The sequence below is a fragment of the Enhydra lutris genome, unplaced genomic scaffold, assembly GCF_002288905.1.
Source record: "Enhydra lutris kenyoni isolate GAN:26980312 unplaced genomic scaffold, ASM228890v2 scaffoldscaffold3, whole genome shotgun sequence".
NCBI lineage: Eukaryota > Metazoa > Chordata > Mammalia > Carnivora > Mustelidae > Enhydra > Enhydra lutris.
Genome location: NW_019154087.1, coordinates 17,978,389 through 18,001,353, shown reverse-complemented (window position 1 = coordinate 18,001,353; position 22,965 = coordinate 17,978,389). Strand labels below are relative to the sequence as shown.

The 22,965-nt window shown below is 36.3% G+C and overlaps 1 protein-coding gene across 1 annotated transcript in view; it reads left to right on the top strand.

Annotated features, from left to right (window-relative positions):
• LOC111152577 (ankyrin 2) overlaps positions 1 to 22,965 on the top strand; it is a 326,153-nt gene that overhangs the window by 161,709 nt on the left and 141,479 nt on the right. The window contains exon 5 of the mRNA XM_022511070.1: positions 20,012 to 20,110. Within this exon, the coding sequence (XP_022366778.1) occupies positions 20,012 to 20,110 (99 nt within the window). The remainder of the gene's footprint in view (positions 1 to 20,011; positions 20,111 to 22,965) is intronic.

Sequence of the window (22,965 nt, the reverse complement as noted above, 5' to 3'; positions counted from 1 at the left end):
GCATGTGCCCACTATATGCAATGATAAATATCTTATGCAGATATAGCTTCCAATAATTTTTTTCTTCATTGGCCCTCACCCACTGTTACAAATAATTTGAATTGGGCTGTGAAGAGGAAGAAAACCTACACAGTTGGCCAGCATACCCATTATACTGAATTGCTTCCATATGGCCATGGAGCTATCCCTGGCTCTCACAACAAAAACTCATAATGGAACATTCTGTTCAGTCACACACACACAAACACACACACATGCACACACACACACATGCACACACATACACACAGTGTATAAAATGGGATCTGGAATCACAGATACAAAAAAAATTGTTTTGTTTTCAGCATTTTTTTCTCCAAATGTATACATATGGTTCTTTCTTAATAAGGTTCTTGGTTATTTTAATTAAGAAAATTATTGTAACATAAATTCTCTGAAGTTAAGGTGAAAGCATGTGCTTGCATTTGGCCAGGGATAAGAAAGAACTTAGGACATTAAGAGCTAATAAAATAAAGTCTAATCATGTTTGTGTTACAGAACCTTTTTGACTCTGCAAATCAGTTTATTGGGTGATTACACATTTGCAAATGCATCTGTGTTGCTTAACATTCCAAGTTAAACAAAGGAAGTATGCTTTCTCCAATTCCTCATTCTCTGATATGTTTAGAGAAATGATGAGAATTGACGTCTTTAAAATTTTGCATAAAATGGAATTATTATCTCACATTCTAGTAGAATTTCAACATTAAAAGTTCTAGTCTTTTCATACACATACACATGCCTGAAAAGACATGATAATATTTTCATTTGCAATAAAATAAACAATGATCCATTTTTGAAAGAAAATTAATACATGCATATTTTGTCTTTATGTTCCTTTATCTGGGGACAGGTAGTATGAAAAGGTTGAATACTCATTATCAGTTTGTCCTGAGACTTGAATGAAGTAAGACATAAACATCATTGAATCTCTATCTATGGTAGATGTCCTATTTATTTCTCACTTCACAAGCATATCCATGTCCACTATTACTGTATTTTAAAGGAACTACATTTGTAGAAAGGTAAGACTTGTAGAGAGAAGACTAAAATGGCTAAGATGACTCTACATTTCTCTTAATAGAAATCAAGTTCAAATTTCATACAGAAGACCCTTCTTTTTCTATCCTTCAGAGTTAAAATGGAGGATAAGCAACTCTGGCAGCAAATAGTTAAAATAGTCTTGTAGCACTACTTACCTCAGATTCCACAGCACAGCATATATGTTCCTCAGCAGGTAAGATGCTAGGAAGACCTCAAAGCAATGATCCTTCCAGGCAAAGATCACAAAATAAAACAAAAATGTGAAAACATGACACTAAATAAACTAAATAAAACTTGCCAATAGAAAATTGAGAGTAATCATTCACTCCGTCACTCAGCAGGTATTTGTGTATTCAACATGTGCTTACTAATATTTGCTAGAGATACAAAGATGGGGCTGGGAGTGGGAGAGACCTGAGGAAGTGATGGCTGAATTGATTTCTGGTGTATTTTTTTTTAAACTCATAGATAATTTTATTTTTAAAATTATATTTATTTTAATATTAATTTATTATTAGATTAATTTATTATTAAAAATTAATTTAATAGTGATTATTTTAAAATTTATTTTTAAAATTATAAGGTATTTGAAGTGTATAATGTGATGATTTGATAAATGTATGCATTGTGAGAGGAGGCCAGGTTAATTAACATGTTCACGGCCTCACATGTACCTTTATTTCCCTTTCTCTCTCTCCCGCCCCCTTTTTCATGAGAATATTTAAGTTTTCCTCTTGTAGCAAGTTCCAGTTGTACAGTACAGTGTTATCAACTATATACTAATCATGTTATATATTAGCGTCTTGGAACTTACTGGTCTTAAAACTGGAAGTTTGTGTATTTTATCAGCCTCTCCCAGTTTCCCTCACACCCCCCCACTCTCCCAGTTTCCCTCACGCTCCCCCTGCCAACTGCACTACACCCCCCCCAGCCCCATCCCTGAGAACCATTTTTGTACTTTCTGTTCCTGTAAATCCAACTAAAAAAAAAAAAAAGAAGAAGAAGAAGAAGAAATAGATTCCATATATAAGTGATACCATGCAGTATTTATCTTTCTCTGTCTGGTTTATTTCACTTAGCATAATGCCCTCTAGGAACTGTTCTCTTACAAAGAGGAATTAACATAAAAATCAGGGAAAGAGGAGATGCAGTGTGCTATGGGAAAATGAAATAACACAGGCAAGAGCCTAAAAGAAATCTGGGAGCTGAAACATGAGAGGGAAATGGGGTATATATGAGGCTGAGAGAGCAAATCAGATCCTGCAGCACTCTGTGAGCCATATTAAGGATTTTGTTTTAAAATATTTATCCTAAGCCCAGTATGAGGTAGAGGTGGGAGGTAGAAAAAGATGAAATTTGGATTTTGAAAAGATCCCCCGATGCAGTTTGGAGAATGATAAAAGGAGCATCATCGTAATAGAACCTCCCTCGTGGAGGTTATGAGAATTGAATTAGTTAATCCATGTACAGCATTTAGAACAATGCCTGGCATAAGAACTCAATGAATGTCATTGTTAATAGATTCACTGATCGCTCATTTGTGCAAGAGCATTCGCTCTGTATGCCCTCTGCTCCCTGTAGCACAGAGAAGATGGCAACAAAGTTCCTTGATGTAGCTTAAGAGAGTGCTACTAAAAATGAAATCTGTAGCTCCTACGACCGGTTCTTTTCACCTGCTTTTTGGAACACTGTCAGTTCTGGTGCATGAAATTGCATGATCCTAAACACCGATGCATTAGTAACTTAATAGTTTAAGTAATTCAGTAGTGAGAACATTTAGAATGTAGACATTGACCACCTACAGACACAGGCAGCTTCAGACAAATGGATAAAATATGAGAATTTTCATCTCAGATACATATGCTGGGTGGTAAAGATGAAAGTACAAACAAAATATGGTTTTAACCAAGTATTATTTTTGAAAACACTTTCAGAGGGTAATCCCAAATGTGGAAAATTCTACATAGATTATCATAAGCTAAAAAAGTATTGTTTATATCTAAGACAATATATCCATGAATCTAGTGTAGAAATTGAAGGTGTGGAAAAACAGCTTTAAATTGCTGTTTTAAAAACATCTGATGATCTTGATAGATCTGGGTTGGTTTTCTTTAAATATAAAGTTCCATTCTGCATCTTTTATTTGGACAGTTACCACTTTTCAGGACTAATGATAGTAACTTTATGGGTCATTTTAGTTCTCTATTACAGATATATCTGTGCCTAGTATTTTAATATTATTTTAAATGATGTATTTAATATATATTCAAATTAATAGATTAAATTTTATTTTTAATAACTTAAAGAAGTTGCCCAGCTAGGAATATCAGGCTGCTTCCTGAGGAAATATACAAAAAGTGCTGCAAAAACATTTAGAATGATAAGATATTAAAAGTATTCTCATTAAAGCCAGTAACAAGAAAAGGATTCTTGTCAGTGATACTATCAACACGGTGTTCAAGCCCTCGCCAATGTAATAAGATAAGAGTAAGAGTGGAAAAGGAAAAGACGAAAATGTTGTTTTATACAGAATATGTGATCATTTAGATAACTCAAAAGAGTCTGCAAATCAACTAAGATATTTTTACGTTAACTAATTTATTAAAAGCCTACTGCCTGCATAATTCTATTGTATGCCCGTCACAGCCTTGCACTTTCATGTTCTTTGGCTAAGATTTTTTTCTGCCTAAAAGTTGAAATGAATTGCTCTTTTAAAAAGTTAATACTAAGAGTACTAAGTTCCACATCTAAAAATGGTAGCACTTTGAATATTCTATATAAAACTAGATTTTTGAGGCACAGCTTAAAGCTTCATTAGAATGTGCACGCATGACCAAGTTCAACTGTATTTTCTGTTCTTTTCAGATCTTTGGGAGATACTTTTTGTTTAATGATTTTTAAAGATCACAAAGTTGTACCAAAAGTATGCATATTTTGATTTGCAAATAGTAGCCCTTTAAAATTTTGGATTTTTAGGAATTAAAACACAGGTGAACCAACAATGTCCACAAGACACTTATTAACTATTTGTCTGAACATAACCTGGTACAGTATTTTACACTGTAACCCTTTAAAATTTTACATTGACTTGAAGATATGAATAGCAGTAAATATAAGAAGTAGAGTAACAGCTAGACTTGAAATGCAAATCAGCAAAGGCATATCTTTTCAGGAGAGCAAGATAAAGACATCACTAAGTGGAGACAAACACAGAAGGAGGGCAAATTCCACTCCAAGATAAGAAAAGGAAGGCCATAAAATATGTTCAAGTAATCCAGGAATACTACAGGCAGAGATGTAGACTTCACATGAGATTCTATAGTGGTTATGAAGCCTACCCTATCACCTACTATTTGTGTTACCTGGGCTTGTTACTTAACCTCTCAGTGACTCTATTTTCCCATCTGTAAAACAGGGATACTAGTATTTACTGCACAAGGTAAATATAAAGATTAAATGGGTTAATACATAGGAAGTGCTTAGAACAGTGCCTGGTCCATAATAAATGTAATATAAATGTTAGCTTTTATCTTAATCATTAGATATAATGATTTATATATAATGGTTTAGCTGCCTAAATTGTTGAATAAGTAATACACAGTTTAGAGCATAAGTTAAATCAGGTTGAATTTTAATTAGTTAATCTGTTATTATGGCTGATTGACCATTGGAGCGGAGAAGTCATTATGTTCTGGAGGTGGTGACAGAGAAAAGATTATACAGAAATTTCATCAATAGTGATTAGAAATCTGTAACTTGTCCTTGCTGTAACACAGATTTGGAACAAAGGGCAGGAAGCTGAATGATTAGAAAAAGCACATGCTACAAACAGCAAGAAAGAAAAATGACTGTGTTCATTGAACACATACCATACGGCAAGCACTGTTCTACCCACTGGGGATACAACAGAAATCTCTACTTTATTCACTTTTGATCATTAAAACATCCAAATTTAAAAACTTTTTTGTGTGTGTTTGGTGTTTTCTTTCCTAATTTTCTCTTTTCTGTTATTTTAACATAACTTCTGTTTTTAATCCCAGTATTTGTTTAACAAATTTGTTTAAATATGATGTAATAAAGGAATAAGCTGTTTTTCATCTCTTACACATGAAAAACACATTTTGAAGGCTGAAGATAAATGATTGCTTTACTTAGAAAATTCATTTTTTTCTATTTCAACTGTTAAACCAGGCTACTCTCCCTATGTTTTTTTAGTACATTTCAAGTCCCAGCCTCTTACTGTATTACTTTACATGAGAAGCAGGGACTTCTTGGCCAAATTATCTCATTACTAATATTTGTCATAATCTTTCAATGTATGGAGAAAATCATTAAAAAATGTAAATTTTCATAAACTGTTTACCAATTTTTTATCACCTTCTGGTTTTATAGTTAGAAACTGAGGCCAAGCTGTCAGATACCATTGGCAATCTCAGACAAGATAAACCTTCCCAAATAGTGCTGTTTTTTAACAACAGGAAATGGAAGCACTATCTCCTGATGGATTAAACTCTAATTTTAGACCTTTAAAGGTGCTTCTGTGTAAACAACCTGTTGCTGTACTTAATATGATTTAGTTTGATATAATTCACTTGCTACCAAGAAAGGATAAGAATGCAGTTCAGTGGCAATGAAGAAACCTTAAGAACACAAATGAGGAGCTATCCCTTTTTGCAGTTAGATCTGTTAAAATATCATCATTTGAACACATAATAATAATTTCTGTCTCAGTGGGCATGACCATTGTTGTGGGCAGGCATGCTCCAGAAAACACATCTGACAGCTCAGCCTCATTCGTTGTTTCTGGGTACATTTTGAAGCCAATTTATCCAGGCAGAACTATCAAAAAATATTTTCACTTAGAAGTTTTAATGGGAGGATAAAGAATGTATACAGCATGCTTACATATTATTATGGGTGAGCTTTGAGGGGTGACATCTTCCCTCAGAATTCTTCTGGTACAAACTGTAGTTTCTCTATTTTGAGATCAAGAACTTCGCACCCAGCTTTTTAAAGCAGATCAAACACTTTGATGGAAAGTGTTGCTGTAGGTACCTCTAGGTTGGAGTTAGGCAGCCTCTGTCTCAGGAAGGATGCGTCTGCCACACAGTTTTCAGGAGCAGCGTGAATCCACCTGGCCACCTCAGATTCTAATTAGAATTTGTTTTCCTGGGTGAGAACTGCCTCTCCTTTCCAGGATGCTTCTTTCCATGGCATGTATGTGCTTGAGAGAACTCTTCCAAGGTACGGCCTCAGGCACATTTAGACCACCAACTTCTTCTTTTTTAAAAAAAAATTTTATTTATTTATTTGAGAGAGAATGAGAGAGAGAGAGCATGAGAAGGGGGAGGGTCAGAGGGAGCCCGATGTGGGACTCGATCCTCGGACTCCAGGATCATGACCGGAGCCGAAGGCAGTCGCTCAACCAACTGAGCCACCCAGGCGCCCCTAGACAACCAACTTCTGTGTGTTCTTTGTCTCTTGTATGAAAATCAAGATTCTAGATGGCAATCAGCAGGTTTCTGTTTTCAAAAATATGACAGTTCCCATCATCTATTATATTTTCCTTATTTCCATGGCTGATAAAATCCAAAATTTCAGTTTTATTGCATCCAGCTCATTCTGGGTTTTGCTTATCCCCACTAGACCTCTGCAGCCAAAGTTTATTTAGGTCAGCTCTTATACTCTTATCTTCACTATGGATATATATGTTAACTATACATATATACAAAGTGGGTTGGTTGTTTTTTTGGTTTTTTTTTAGGATTGTATTTATTTATTTGAGAGAGAGAGAGAGAGAGAGAGAGTGCGAGAGCAAGAGAGAGCAGGAGCAGAGGCAGGGGAAAGGAAGAGTCAGGCTCCCTGTTGAGCAAGGAGCCATAGATCTCGGGACCCTGAGATCAGGACCTAAGCCGAAGGCAGGTGCTTAACCAACTGAGCCACACAGGCACCCTTGTATACAAAGTGTTTTAAAAAACCTTAAGTCTTTTGTGAATATGATTGTATTTCAAGGTATAAATTATTTAAAAAGTGATACAAAGGACACTAAGCCTGGGCATGTGACTGAGTGGTTCAGGTGTTGTCTATGTGAGTTTTTGGATCCTTATGTTGACAATAATTGTTCTTTGAGATTATATCTTTGGCAAGTTGTGAACTAGAACTTGTGTTAAGCAGCTGTTAAATGTTGAGCGTATCACTTGAGGCTGCTTATTTTAATGGATCTATTTCCTTTCATGGTCTCCCCACTATTCTAACTCCCTACTACCTTTTAAAAGAGCTCAGAGAAGGGCAAATCAGCACACACCAAAACCCACATTCTATACTAAGGCTTTGCTGCTCTTAAACTTCTCTGTTTCTCAAATGTTACTGAACCTGGGTAATACCCCTAGGTCTTGTTTTAATTTCTATTGGTATAATATGTATAGTATAATATGAATGAAACTTTGGTTATCCCTGTTAATATCAGGTAAGAGGTAAGAATAGCATTATAATTCTGACCACTTTTGAGTGACTGAAAAAACTTACAGCAAATATTTTGCAGAGAAAACTTAGAGAAATTAAAAGAAAAATGCTTGAATCCTAATGGAGTGTGTCAATGTGTTTTATGTGTCCACATACTCTCAACTACGTTTTAATTTTTTAAATTGGAATACAAAGTACTTCAATCAACTTAAATGAAAGTTAGCATTATACATGCAGGAATAACAATGAAAGAAAACCTACTGAATACCTTATTTTGTTTGCCACTCACATAGAAAAAATTATTTTAAAATCTCATCTCTTGGAAGAGAAAATTTATTTATTTACTGAAAATAACCCACTTGCTTTTTTTTTTTGTAGTTTAATCTTATTCTTAAAAATCGATTTTATACTTTTTCTGCAGATGTATCTCAGGGTTACTGAAAAACATATTTTTAACATAAGAGTAAATTCTGCTTTTAATACTTTTATTTCTGTGATATACTTTGTGATATTCCAGGTTACCAGGAAAATGCTTCATTTAAAAAAAATGACAGTAGGATAAGCTATATTTTAGTACAGATGTCTGTATCAACTAGAATGTCTTCAGTTGCAGGCAAGAAAAAACTTACTTTGTACTTGGGTAATTCAAAAAAGGGACTTCCTTGGCTCTCATGAATACAAAGTTAAAATAGGTAAGGTAAACTCCAGTAGTATATTGATTTGTTTCAGGTTTTTTTGTTTGTTTTTTCCTCCCACTGGCTTACTTATAACTAAGGGCTCAGATTCTCTTCTCTTTGCTGTGATTTCTGCAATGCAAGCTTTTTCTATGCTGGTCTCCTTTGTGGACCCAAGATTGCAGCCATACTTTTTCTTGTTCAGAGTCAAAATAAGGGAGCCTTGTCCCAGCTTTCCAAAAGAGAATCCTGAATTTGACTGATTGGACCATTTTACTTCTTTTGCCCAAACTTGAACCAGTCCTTGTATCCAATAGAATGGATTGTGTTGATTGGCTTCAGTCATCTGATACTCCGCTTGGAGCTAGTAGATGAAAAGAAGAATTCAGCTCCATTGGAATTATAGGGGGGAAACATAGATACTTTAAGGAAAAAACCAGGATGCTATCAAAAAAGAGAAAGGATATTGGGTAGGCATGGTAGTGGGTAGATGCCCTCTACTATATTTTGGGTATTCCAATTTAAAAAATTCACTTGCTTTCTTCCATTTTAATATTTTCTTTACTTTAAAAATTTATTTGCTTTTTCCATGATTACTTAAAAGGTTCATTTGACATCTTGTTTTTTGGTTTATAAATCCAAAGACATAAACAATATAATGATTCAGTTATAGCTTAAAAGTTTAATGAGGTATCTATTCATTTTTGCAAAGTGAAACATGAGATAAAGGCTTTCAGTATTTTGGAATTATATGAGAGTAAGTTAAAATTATTATCAGCCACCTCAGCTCCTTTGTAGAATGCAGTAGTGGTGAGTCACCTGGTACCTTTAAATGTTAAACTTGAATAAAGGAGAAATGTACAAATCTGAGTTTTCTATAATTGTCAGGAACCGAATAAATTAAAGGTAAGAGTAAACTGTTAAATCAGCAGCTGTTTATTGGGTGTTTATTGTGTCCTCAGGAGAGTTCTCATTTCTATGGAGGATTCTAAACAATTGTCAGACAGGAAGCTGCTTTTAAAAAGTGTATAGACGACATAAAAAGTCAAGACAAACACACAGGAAACAAAGGCAAACAACAGAAGATAATATATAATTTGGTACTAAATTGTATGGAACCAACTATATCCCAGAGGGAAAACCGGAAATTGGCTAAATGCTCTTAAGGAAAAGTTCACAGAGAACTTGAGCCAGGCTTTGAAAAGGAGATTAAGAGAAATTCTCTGCTGCAGAGGGGAAATTGAAACGGAAGACTTTCCACATGCAAAGCTTAGTAACAACATGATTAAGGGTACAATTAAACTTGGTGAGTGTAGAAATATTGGTAAGACAAGCTCATCTGGAAAAATGTCAGAATATATATTAAAGGTTTGCTCTTAATATGACTATGCGGCAATGGTACGAAAGTCTTAATCTTCAGTTGTGGTCTGTGAAAACTGATCTTAAATCATGTTCGGTAAAATAGTTCACGTTTTCTTGGTTATCTATCCATGAGGAACTGAAAAGCAGGGATTATGGTAGACTGAATACAATATTTTCAGTGGTGTTTCTGATTGCTAACAATACCCAGATATGATAAAATAGTGTCTGTCAAATATATTGCTAAGGCACATGGCAAGATAGTATAGTATAAAGAGCATGAGCTTTAGAATTAGTTATATGTGTGTCAAATCCCAGTTCCACATTTTGAGTAGTGTGAAACTTAAGACATGCTTCTTAATACCTATGAATGTTCATTTCTTTGAGTTTTACAGAGATATATTACTTATTTCACTGGAAAAATTCTTACACCCAAGAGAACATTTGGACATTCTTCATTAAGCAGTTCATGATAATTCCAATACTGTCATTAGGCAGAGTTTCCCTGATTATCTCTAGTGAATGGCTTAGGAGAAAATGGGAGAAGACATACTCTCTAATTACTAGGTAAAAGCATGGGTGATCTCTGTGACAATTTGATCTCGGTTGAGGGGAAGAGCTGAGGGGAGTGGAAGGAGAACAGGGTTTGGAGTTCTCCTGAGTTCAGACCCTAATTGCACCATTTGTGAGGATGTCCTTGGGTAAATGACTGCCATTGGGGAGCCTTATCTGTTAAATGACCCTAAAAGTGTAGTTGTGGGGATAAAACAAGATGACATAATAAATACTTCATAAAGTTGAACCTCCTTCAAAAGATTTAGAGCATTAGTCATTTTAATGTCATTTAATAGTTTAGCTGTAATCCATTAAAGAGGACTTTTGGAGAGAAGAAAGTGGTTAAAATAACCTGTACTATCTTAATCCTAGTAAAGAATTGTCAAGTTCAAATCGCCTGAGAAAATTAATATGATATTTTAATTAATAAAATTCATATATTTTAATTTGCCTTCCTCAATACCAGGCAAATGTATAATCATATCTTTTGTTCTTTTGCCCTAAGTACACCCCAGAGTACACAAAATAGTCTTTATTTTTGTGACTACAATTAATACCCATTGGTTTTCTTAAATCCTTTGCAGCTGTGCATTTACGATATATTTAGGGAAATAATTTGAATCATCCTGACCTTAAAGCTGGGTGATAATTTGGGGATGCTTCCCAACCTTATCTCTCATAATGCTAGTTCACTGGAAGAAGATGATACATAGTGTCTGGGATGAGTAATTACCAACCTATGCCAGCCTTCATCTTGTGATGAAGAGTTTCCTAGGATGTCATGGCTATGGGTGCTGAAGAATTCTACCCTGTGAAAAAACCCAAATCTTGACACCAAGCTTCCTGCAAAAAGACAATAAGCTTTCATCAAAAGGAGAAGTCTGGTTTTGCTAAGTTCAAACCCAGAGCTATCTATACCATTTCTATTTCCTACTTTTGGAATTGGGTATGTAATTTGTTGATTAGTTTTCTCGTAGCTATGAGGGTTATATGTAATACTTTTAGAAAACTGGCAAAAGGCACATGGCATTCAAGGTATTATAAAGATTTAAAGCTGTAATTTTTAGAGTCTCTTAGACTATAGATTGTTCCATCTAAGCAAATGCACACAAGTGACCTACTTCACTCACTTCTCTCTTTTTAGAAATATTTATTTTTTTGTCAGAGAGAGAGAGAGCACACAAGCAGGGAGAATGGCAGACAGAGGGAGAAGCAGGCTCCTGGCTGAGCAAGGAGCCCAGTGTGGGACTCAATGCCAGGACCCTGGGATCATGACCTGAGCCGAAGGTAGATGCTTAACCAACGGAGCCCCCCCAGACATCCTACATTCATTCCTTCTTATAAATGTAAAGACTTAACCTTATGCAATTGCAAAATACTATAAAGTAGGGTAACACAAGACTTCCATTACTTTGTCTTTGTGTTTCACAAAGTTACTTGAAAATAACTGTCTAGGATATGAATTCCTTTCCTAAAGAGAAAGGAAGCAATGTAAAGTATGAGTGGTAAGAGGTATGATTGACACAGTAGAGAGACCATGGTCAGATCATGCATGACCTTGTTGGACATGTATTAGCTAGCAGTTGCTGTGTAACAAATCATCTCTAAATATGTGGCTTTAAAATAGCAATAAACATTATTATCATAATAGTTTCTGTGAATCAGGAATTTAGTAGTGGTTTAGCAATGCAATCATGGCTCAGTGTCACTCATGAGGTTGGGATGACAATGTTGACCATCTGAAGGCTTTCTTGGGGCTGGAGGATTCACTACCAGTGTGTTTTTTCACCTTGGTACTAGTTGTTGGTGGGAGGCAAGTTGATGCAGGCTGGCAGGTTGGTGCTGGTTGTTGGTGGGAGGTCTCCGTTCCTTCTCACTTGAGTCTCTCCGTAGACTGCTTGCCTGTCATCATGATTTGGCAGCTCATTACCTCCAGAGTAGGTGATCCAAAAGAGGGTAAGGCAATAGAGCAATGACTTTTAAACCCTAGCCTCAAAATCATACACAATATTTCCACCATAATCAATGCATTGGAAGTGAATTGGTCCAAGTGACTTGGCTAAGTTGGCCCACATTCAAAGGAAGGGGAGTTAAGCTTTACCTTTTTTGAAAGGAGGTATATCAAAAAAATTCAAAGACGTGTGTTAAACCACCATGGGCATAAAAAGGAACTTGTTTTTTTCTTCTACTTCATTCACTTGCCCATTTAACAAATATTTATTGAACATCTACTATGTGCTGAGCATTGTTGTGGCACTGAATCAGGCCTCTTAGAGAGGGTGATTCTTGTTTCAAGGCCTGAAAGATGAGAAGGAAAAGGTAAGAGTTTCCAAGCATCCTTCCATCAGCTGTGTCCATTTATCTATTGTTGTCCCCTTAATCTATGCAGCTGGCCAGTCCACTTGGTGGTCTGCTCCATCTCTGGGTCAAAATTTCCACAACTGTAAAATGATGTGTTCCCTTTCAGCTATGACATTTTCATCTAGGAAAATAGGACAGTTTCTTTTAGTCATTAAAATATACTTAATAACTTTGACTGCATAAGACCAAAAGTAAGAACAAATCAAATAACAATTAGTGTACAGAGATATGCTATCTGAAATTTCCATAATCACTTTCCACTCTTTTAGTTTATGATTGATCTGTGAAATTACCTAAGGTATACCTTACCTAGGTAGTAATGTGAATTGCAGTTTTCTATGGTATTGTCTGGTTAAGAGATCTTTGATTATTTTTTTTAAATAATTTTTAGATCTGTAAAAATTCTCATCAAGATGCATTCCTGCATTGGCTTTTACTCAGGTTGGGTAATTTTGCTTACTGTTTTTCACTATTCACGAGATTTGTTATTAGGTTTCGAGATTTGTTATTAGGTTATTAATTGCTTACTCTTTAGTGTATTATATAAAATTGTATATATGTACAATTTGTTCAATGCATACTGATGCCAAAAGAAGCACAAAGAAAATGCTATCAGAGCACTAAGGAGTGAGCAATTAATACTATGAAGAAAGGTACTTTATGTATATGCAATATATACTTTACATATATGTATATATACTTTACATATATACTTTTCACATATATGGACATATACTTTACATATATACATAATATACAAGAGTATTACATGGAGCTACAGATAAGTCTATATACATGTATTCTGTGAACTCTGTTATATCTTCTGCTCATGAGGACAGAAACAGTATTGTATTTATATTTGTTTCTCTTAAGACACCTCATCCAGTCCCAGGGGAAAAACTGTAGAATAAACTTGACCCTATCAAAAAGGCCCTCTGAAATGAATGGTAACATTGACTCCAGTTAAGATTAAGATTAATTTTATATGATCAATCATTTCAAGTCATCCAATTAATCTTCATTCGTCTGAGAAGAAAGAATAAGGTTATATGTGCTGACAAAATTAAGTCTGGAAAGTTAAGAATATTAAAAATTGGTAATGATGGGGGCGCCTGGGTGGCTCAGTGGGTTAAGGCCTCTGCCTTCAGCTCAGGTCATGATCCCAGGTCCTGGGATCGAGCCCCACATCGGGCTCTCTGCTCAGCGGGGAGCCTGCTTCTTCCCCTCTCTCTCTCTGCCTGCCTCTCTGCCTACTTGTGATCTCTCTCTCTGTCAAATAAATAAAATCTAAAAAAAAAAAAATTGGTAATGATGATAGTTCTTAGAATTTTGGTCTTTTTTAAAAACATTGATTCTAAACCATTCATTACTTTGCATCTGGACATTATTTGTCTCTGTATAATTTCTATGAAATGACATACAAATATCAATAGGTTGACATTTGATTTTTAATGTTCTGAAAAGCTTCAATAAATCCACAGCTGATAGGTAGATATATAAATATTAGTTCACGTTTATTCCATTTTCCCAGATAATCCAACTACCTAATGAAATTCTCACCAGTGGGAAAAATCTGATTACTGGTTCGTAGTTATATCACTAGTGAAAACAGGAAAAACGTATTTTGTAATATTATATGTAGTTGAATTCTTGAAACACAGCATAATTTCTGGATTTGAAGAAAACTGTTATAAATTCTCAGTAAATCAGAAATTTTATCAAAGATGATCAATCATATAAAGTAAAATCACTTTTAATCTTTAAGTAGAATATAAATACATAATTATATGTAATCACATTTTTAAATATCAAAATCAAATTAATATTCCTAATCCTTACTTCTCAGCTGGATTATTACAAAAGTCTTATTTCTACTTTTCCAGAGTATACTCTGGCCATTTTCCATTTCCTCCCCAATCCTGGCAATTCATCTCTTTCAAATGAAGACGTGATCATGCCAAGCCTCAGCTTAAAACCGTGATTCTCGAGGCTTCAGAATAAAATTCAGACTCCTTAGCGTGGCACATGGGAACTGATCCCTGCTTGTCTCAGCCGTCTCCTCCTCCTAGTCACACTGAATTATTTGCCAATCCCTAGATGGTCAGTGTTTTCTCATGGGGTTTCCGATGTTTGAAATCCCTTTCCTGTTTCTATGCCTAACGTCAGCTTTCGTGATTCAGTTCAAACCAAATCACTCACCGTGTCTCCCAAATGTCACTCCTAGTGACTTCCTTTGGATATAATTTCCTCATCCAGTTTAGTTCTGTGCCCGTCAACGTTCTCTTTATACCTCTCACGTAACAGCTTCTTTTTCTTCTCCTTCTTCTCCTCCTCCTCTTTCCTCTCCCTCTTTCTTTTCTTTTCCCTTCCCTTCCTTTCTCTCTCCTTCCCATTCCCTTTCCCTCCCCTCCCCTCTCCTCTCCTCTTCTTTTCTTTCTTTATTTCTTTTCTTTTCTTTTTGTTTTTTTAAGATTTTTATTTATTTATTTGACAGAGATCACAAGTAGGCAGAGAGGCGGGCAAGGAGATAGAGGAGGAAGCAGGCTCCCTACGGAGCAGAGAGCCCGATGTGGGGCTCGATATCAGGACTCTGAGATCATGACCTGAGCTGAAGGCAGAGGCTTTAACCCACTGAGCCACCCAGGCGCCCCTCTTTCTTTCTTTCTTTTCTTTTCTTTTCTTTTCTTTTTTTAAAGTAAGCTCCACACCCAGCATGGAGCTCAAGACAAGGCTTGAACTCAGGACTCTGAGATCATGACCTGAGCTGAAATCAAGGGTCGATTGCTTAACTGACTGAGCTACCCAGACACCCCACTTCTATAACCTTTTTTTTTTTTTTTTAAAGAAACTAATTCTATGTGAGTTCACTGAACTGTAACAGATTACTTGTCCATCTCAGCCTCTGGACTGCGAGTTCCTAATTAACAGGGACTTTTCCTTTCATCTCTGAATCACTATGGTAAACCCAATGCCTAGTGGTAAAGAGCCATCAAACATATTTTTGTTGAATAAATATAAATGAATAACAAATAATAATTTGCTATGGAGAAGAATAATGTTCAAAATATTTAGTAACCGGTTGGTAGAGGCACCTGTTGGTCCCACTGAAATTACTATGACTGCTGATGATTTTGTGGTCATTAGCATCTTCCAAGTATCAGCCCAGGTTGTAGATGTGTTTGACTTTCTTATACCAACAGGGAGAAAATACATATACTTTTATCCCTATATGCAGCCAGACTACTTTAGAAAGAATATAGACATAATACATTGGAAAGCGCCTGCATGCATGAACACAGGCCAAGAATCCTGTGTTGTTGACCTATTTATATGCAGAGATAAAAGCCTTCCTATAAAATGTATGTGCTGTTAACATGTTGCCATGCCCTGTCCCAATTACCCAGAGGCAGGTTTCACATTTTCCGGCCAAGTCTTTCTTGTTAAGTAGCATCAGTGAGTTAGGAAAGGGTACTTTCCCACATCTTTAGCACCTGTGGTAAATCTTTATCGCCTTCTCACTTCACATATTTGGCAATAGTAAATAGCTCCCTCCCTCACCTAGCCAAGATGTTGTCTTGGCTCCTTAATCTTTTAAATGCATGGTTGCAGATACTACAAAAGCTGATTATCCCTTTCCTTTCATTCTTGTTTTCTACCACTCCAAACCAGAGTAGGTTTGGTCTATTCTGCTCAACAGAGTGAACTCTCTGAAATGCAGATGTGATCATGGTGCCTCCTGCCCCAAACCATTCAGTTGTTCTGCATCACCGCTAACAGTGTTCTTCAGGTAATTTCAAAAACCGAGCTTTTAAAAAAAAATTCAGGTGCTTTGGCTTTATACACGGAGACTCCAGTTTAGTAGGGGACAGGGTGGTGCCTAGGCATTCTTACAAGTTTCCTCAGGAGATTCTGTCACAGAGCCAGGCTGAGGATCACACGTCTGTAGGATCAAGTCCCAACTTTTATACAGGGAAGAAGACTATTCATGAATGGTTTCTGTCTGTCACTTTCAGTTCACTTGTTAGCTGTGAGATTTTGGCCAAGTTACCCAAATGTCTGAGCCTCAGTACCTCATTTCATTTTTTTAAAGATTTTATTTTATTTATTTATTTGAGAGAGAGAGAGAGAGGATTTATTATTGAGAGAGAGTGGGGAGCCCCATGCGGGACTCGATCCTGAGACTCCAGGATCATGACCTGAGCCGAAGGCAGTCGCTTAGCCAACTGAGCCACCCAGGCGCCCTGTCAGCTACCTCATTCCAAATGGGGATGATAAGGGCACCTGGCCAGCTCAGTCTATGGAACATACGACTCTTAATACTGGAGTCATGAGTTTGAGCCCCACACTGGGGGTAGAGTTTACTTTAAAAACAAAAAAAGAAAAGAAAAGTAGGGATGAGAGTACCAAGGTTGCAGCACTATTCTTAGTATTAAAGATACTATTAGGCCATTTAATTTATCATCCAAACTGAGATGCTATTAATAATTACTCCAGGATACTATACATAAATTTAGATAGTCCCAGGCAACAGAAGCACACGATCAATGTAATTTGAGGTGACATATTCAAAGCATCTCTCACAGTGAATGGCAGATAGCAGAAGTTCAATAAATTATTTTTATCATTCTTCATATATACATTCTCCACCCCCCCACCCCCCTACTCCCCCACCCCCCGCTGAAAGCCCTTGTGTACCGAAGCACAAATGTGATTCATGGAATACTCTAACCATGATTCTGAATATTTGTCTGTCACTGCCCTTCTTCCCCTCTCCCATGTACTGTTCATGGATATTCCCCCCTTTTCTCTCTCTACCACTAGCCCACTATTAGCACTTCCAGAGCCCAGGACATGAGTGAAAAAGATACCCACTTACAATACACTTTTTTAAAATTAAAAGCTGTATATCAAGCTGTTACATATGTATCTCTTATCTTTCTACATTGACAAATATATCTTTATAACAACATGATGGGTCCAAAATTAGACTTCTGGGAAACCTTGGAGTTCCACGCAGGATTGTGGCTGGGGGTGTGCGGATTCTAAACCCGGGCCTGCAGCTGGTTCCTCCTCCTGGCCCATCCCTGGCTCCATCCATACCACACGAGCATCATGTGGATGGATCACGTCCCCTACTTCCATCTCCAAAGCCAGCCCTATAGCGTCTTCTCTCCTCTCTGACTTTCTGCCTCCCCCTCATTAAAAACCCTATGATTCCATTATACCCAACTGGACAATCCAGGATAATCTCCTCACCTCGAGATCCTTAATTTAGTCACATCTGCAAAGTTCCTTTTGCCATATAAGGTAACATTTACAACTTCCAGGGATTAAGATGAGGACAGATTTGGGGACTGTTAGTCAGTCTGTCACAGGGTAGACATGGCAGCAGACCCTTGAGAGAATGAACCCAAAGATGGGAGTCTGAGTTAGAACTGCCACCACACAGTGGGCTACATAAGCAAGGATTATGGGTAGCTGCATGTCTGGTGTTCGGTCTAGACGCAGGGGAGCTGTAGGATCAGGGTGGGCATGTCCCCCTGGGCCCCTGGATCCCCAGCCCTACTCAGCTAGAAGAGGCCTCTCTAGAGCCCAGGACCCAGGGCAGGAGCCAAAGAAAGGTACATTTCTTTTCCTATTGATTTGGCAACCACAGTCCATCTCCCTTTCTCCTCATCTATACACAAGATTCTGTCAGAGGAAAACATGTAAGCAAATTGTTTTACTCTATTAAAAGTTCTTCTTCTTCTTCTTCTTCTTTTTTTTTTTTTTTGCATGCTGCCTTTCACTTGTCATGAAAGAGCCCCATCCCACACCCACTCATTGTTTTTAACCATCCTCACTGGCTTTCCCTTCCTTTGAATCTCTAATTCTGTCCTTCCGCCACCTCTTCAGTGTTCTTAAAATACCCAAGATTTCACCTGTTTGCTGTGTCTTAAAAAATATGCTATCTAGCCAGCAAGTTATTCCTGAATCCTACAAAATTGTCAATTCATTCCTCTTACAATATTTCTCAGTTTTAAAATTTCCTCCTCCACTTGAAGCCTGCAGATTTTCTTTAAAATCAAATTTAAAATGTCTTTTCTTGTTCTACTTGTATACTCTGGATTTTTATATTTGCTGGGTCTTGGCCATTTTAAATAACGTTTCCACACTTATGCAATGCCTATAGAAGAAGTTTTCAAAATAGTTATTTTTCTCCTTTTAAGTTTTTGAAAATCCCTGAAGTCTCATTTGTGTTTTTGCTTATTCTCATTAATCTGTGGAATTTTTAAGGGAATCAACAACATTTAAGACTCTGACATTGTTTTGAGAGAATTATTAGATTTGAGAGTTTATGAATTACTTCATGTTTTGTATTTTGTTCTTCCAAAGCTTTACTTTGTTTTTTTTTTTTTACATGAGGTATTACCTATTGCAAAGGATCTGATAAAAAAAAATTGTCAGTTTAAACTTAATTTTAGGGGCGCATGGTTGGCTCAGTGGGTTAAAACCTCTGCCTTCAGCTCAAGTCATGATCCCAGGGTCCTGGGATGGAGCCCTACATCTGGCTCTCTGCTCAGCGGGGAGCCTGCCTCCCCACCCTCCACCCCACCTGCCTCTCTGCCTACTTGTGATCTCTGTCTGTCAAATAAATTAAAAAAAAAATTAAAAAAAAATAAACTTAATTTTAAACTCAAGTTATATAATTTCAGAGATTTTTTAAAAACTATGACTACACAATATTGTTATAATATTACCATAGTATATGCTTCATGAGGGCAGATGTCTGTCTTATTACTGTTATTCCAGTGATATCCCAGCTACAGTGGTCAGATTTTAGTAAATAACTGAATAAATGAATATAGGAATTAATGAATGATAGAATTTCAGAACAGCCTTAAAAAATAGTTCAGATGTTCAAGATAAACCATCCCACTTTAACTGGAATACTGAAATATAGGTGTTTTGTTTGTTTGTTTGTTTTTTGTTTTGAAACTTTTTCAGTCAGATTTGCAATCACTCCCAGCCATTCTGGAATGAGCAATCAATTTATACGTTTAAAGGTGCTAGCTAAACTGTGTACATATGAGATAATGGTGGTCTGTTTACATAGTTTATGAATTAATAAATACAGATGATATTACATAAATATTTTATAAATATACTACATATAGTGAGAAGTTGATTATGTTATAGGATTATATTAGGATACTAGATATTTTTAGCTTTAACAGTGTTATGTGATGGGAATGTAAATCTCCGGAGCTGAAATGAAGACAGGAAGTGAGGGCAATAGGCTTCCATGTCACTTTGAACTCATTCTTTGAGGAACTGTGTGTGGGAATTGGTTCTACTCTGATTGCAGTTAGTTTTATAATAGTAAATATATGTATACTTTATTGTGGAGATAGGTTATATGTTTCATCATTTCAAAAGTTTACTCCACAGTATTCTTTTTCCTTGTCTGGTGGTATTCTTCCCCAGTTTAAACTTTACAAATGGTTAAAGATGTCTTTTTTATTGTTTGTCCTCAGAATGGCTTCACTCCTTTATACATGGCTGCCCAGGAGAACCACATTGATGTTGTAAAATATCTGCTTGAAAATGGAGCTAATCAGAGCACTGCTACTGAGGTGAGACTGTCAACCCTACAGGTTCAAATTCTCTGATCTCAGTGTCCACGTCCTTTATATCCACCTGCAAAGGATCTCCATTATTTTGTCTAAATGATGCTAGGAATGTTCGCGTTGCTTTTGTCAGCTACAACAGTGGCCGTGGGTGAATGACCCAGCACACACCAATGAATGAGTTTATGTCTTTATTTGGGATTCATGTCGATTTGCTTTTCCATGAGCCCATGTTTACATCCATTTGCCATTCTCTGGGTTTGGGGAGCTTGTATATTATTCTAAAATTCGATGACAGTAAATTCTATGCATCTCTTTTCATCGGTATTTTATCTGTTAGGATCCAATTCAGTTCTTTAAAGGAATAATTTTTAATGATCAGAAATGATTCATGGGTATTTGTGTGAGCACGATTTTATGTGGAGTATGTCACGAAAAAAAGTTCGCATTTTTCTGAAGCACAAATTATGGCACGTCATTGTGTGACTGTGATCACAGCAACAACGAAATAGAACGTTCAAAGTCAATTCAGTATCAACATATTCAGGATGTCTAGACATAAGAAGGAGTTACAACGGGCCAACTTAGAACATCACTTTCCTTTATCTATGCATGTCCTCCAGTAAACAGAACTTGCTTTGTTATTTTCCTTCCCATTTTTTTGTGTTGGCAGATTAAGGAGCAAGTTCAGTGGTTGCTTAGAACAGTGATTTTTTAGTGACGCTCCAGAAACCCTTGAATTTGAAGAAATTGCCTCAAGGGGCCACCCAGAAGGCTGGAAATGGGTGACACAGAAGAGCAGGGAAGAGAGTTCCACTGGGCCATGCCTCTCCTCACCCCTTTCAGCCAGATCATGCAGGCTTTGATTTTCCTTTTCCACATCTGTGCCACCACTGATAAAACTTTAAAACTCCTGACCTGAAGTGAAAGATGACTGATAGACACTTGTCACCCAGAAACTAACTTGATAATTATTAATGTCTAATATGACTTCCTTTCTGAACAATTAAGCCTTTCGGTGAAATAAACATGGATTCCCTCCTACCTTGCTGTCTGGGAAGAAATCATTGTAATCTATTTCCAGTCCCTCTGGCAGGAAACTTTTTATGGAGCCAATGGCAATAACTTTCTGACAGCTTATTCTCATTAGTTAAAGACAAAATTCCAAGTAATCACTATTAATGGGACCATGTTTCTTTTTTGCTTGTGTTTGGAAAACACAACTACCCAATGTAAAATGACTTCAAGTTCTCTATTTAGCACATACAGATTTTATACTCTTACACATGGTACAGTGTGATTTTTATGTTCAGGGCCATTATTTCCCCCCCTAAAACCCTAATTATGTCAATGAATAACATGTGAATATCTTCAGGCAAAGTTTGAGTAACTGTATGAGACTTTCTCTCTGTATCAGGACCACAGAGAAATGTACCAAAATAAGGAAATCTGTGTTTATTTTATTTTATTGAATGCAGAATCACTTACCCAGAGGAACCTTGACACTATAGAGTTCATCTGTTCACCATATAGCCTTATTATTTCCAGCATATGGTTTGGGGAAATTCAGCTTGCTGGTATTCTTAGCTATCTCAAGGCTCCTTGGGTCTAGACCTCTGGAGCATTTTAGTCTGGTTCCAAAAATAGCCTTTTATGTACATTTCATCAGAGGAGGCCATGTTACATTGTGATTCGCAGAAAACTAAAACCCTCTCTGATTTCTACACAAAAATGCTGCTTTTGCAAGTGAATCATATGAGGTTTTGAATCCTACCTTAGACATGTGTATGCCTGGTTTAGTTTCATTTTTTAATATTTAAATAATGACATATATAAGCTAAGTTGATTAGTCCCCCCTGCTGACTATTATCAAGAAACTATTATCAAGAAACATACATATACATAAACTTCTCCACATTCCCTTTTAGTCTGTCATTCTGTAGAAAACTACTATCCTTATGGAGCTTTATGGCTGATTACGTTTTCATATTTTGTTGTATTGCCGAACACCTTCTACAGACGCATTTTCACATGTGTGAATATGCCTAAAGAAGACATTTACTCTAACCTGTTAGTAGACCTAATTTGTAAAAATTAATACTAATCAAGACACTGTGACCACTTGAAAAATCAGATAATTATGAATTATTCAATATGGCAATGAAACCTATGTTTGAAAATAACTATTTAAATGTTTGAAGTTTCCTGTAATTGTAGCAATCAGCATTGGTAAATAAATGATGAAGAATGAAGCTACTGAATTTTAATATGGTTTTCTTTTTCATAGAGTTAGTTGAGGTACTTGAGATATTTACCCATTTCAGATATTTACCCTTCCCCCATGAAGTATGGATTAGAATGAAATCATAGTGGTGGACATCCAAAGTTAAGTTCTCTGAGGGGAATCCTCCAATACCATTTTTATAAATGTTTGCTAGCCTCCTTCTTCCTGAGTGTTACCAAAATTGAAGGCTAAAAACTTTTTAATTAGGTTCTGTACTGTCAGCAAATGCATCGTCTCTAAGAAAAAGCAAATTTCACGCTCTTTTTACATAAACTATCACAGTGTTAGAGTGGATAATCAAATATGTATATGATGATATCTTTCCTCCTTCACAGAGTGCTTAATTTGTGCCAAACAAAGTTCTAAATTTAGGCTACTAGTATTACAACACTACATGGTTTACTCTTCCATTCTGTTATGTGATGTGTTTATTTATAATTCAATTCTTATTAAAATAAATTCAAGTCTTTTTGTGGTAGTGCAATAGGAAATCATTTTACCTCAAAAATCTAGTTTTGAAAGATTATTGTTGGAAACAAATCGAGTGGTTAGATTATGATAAATTGCTGTTATCCCT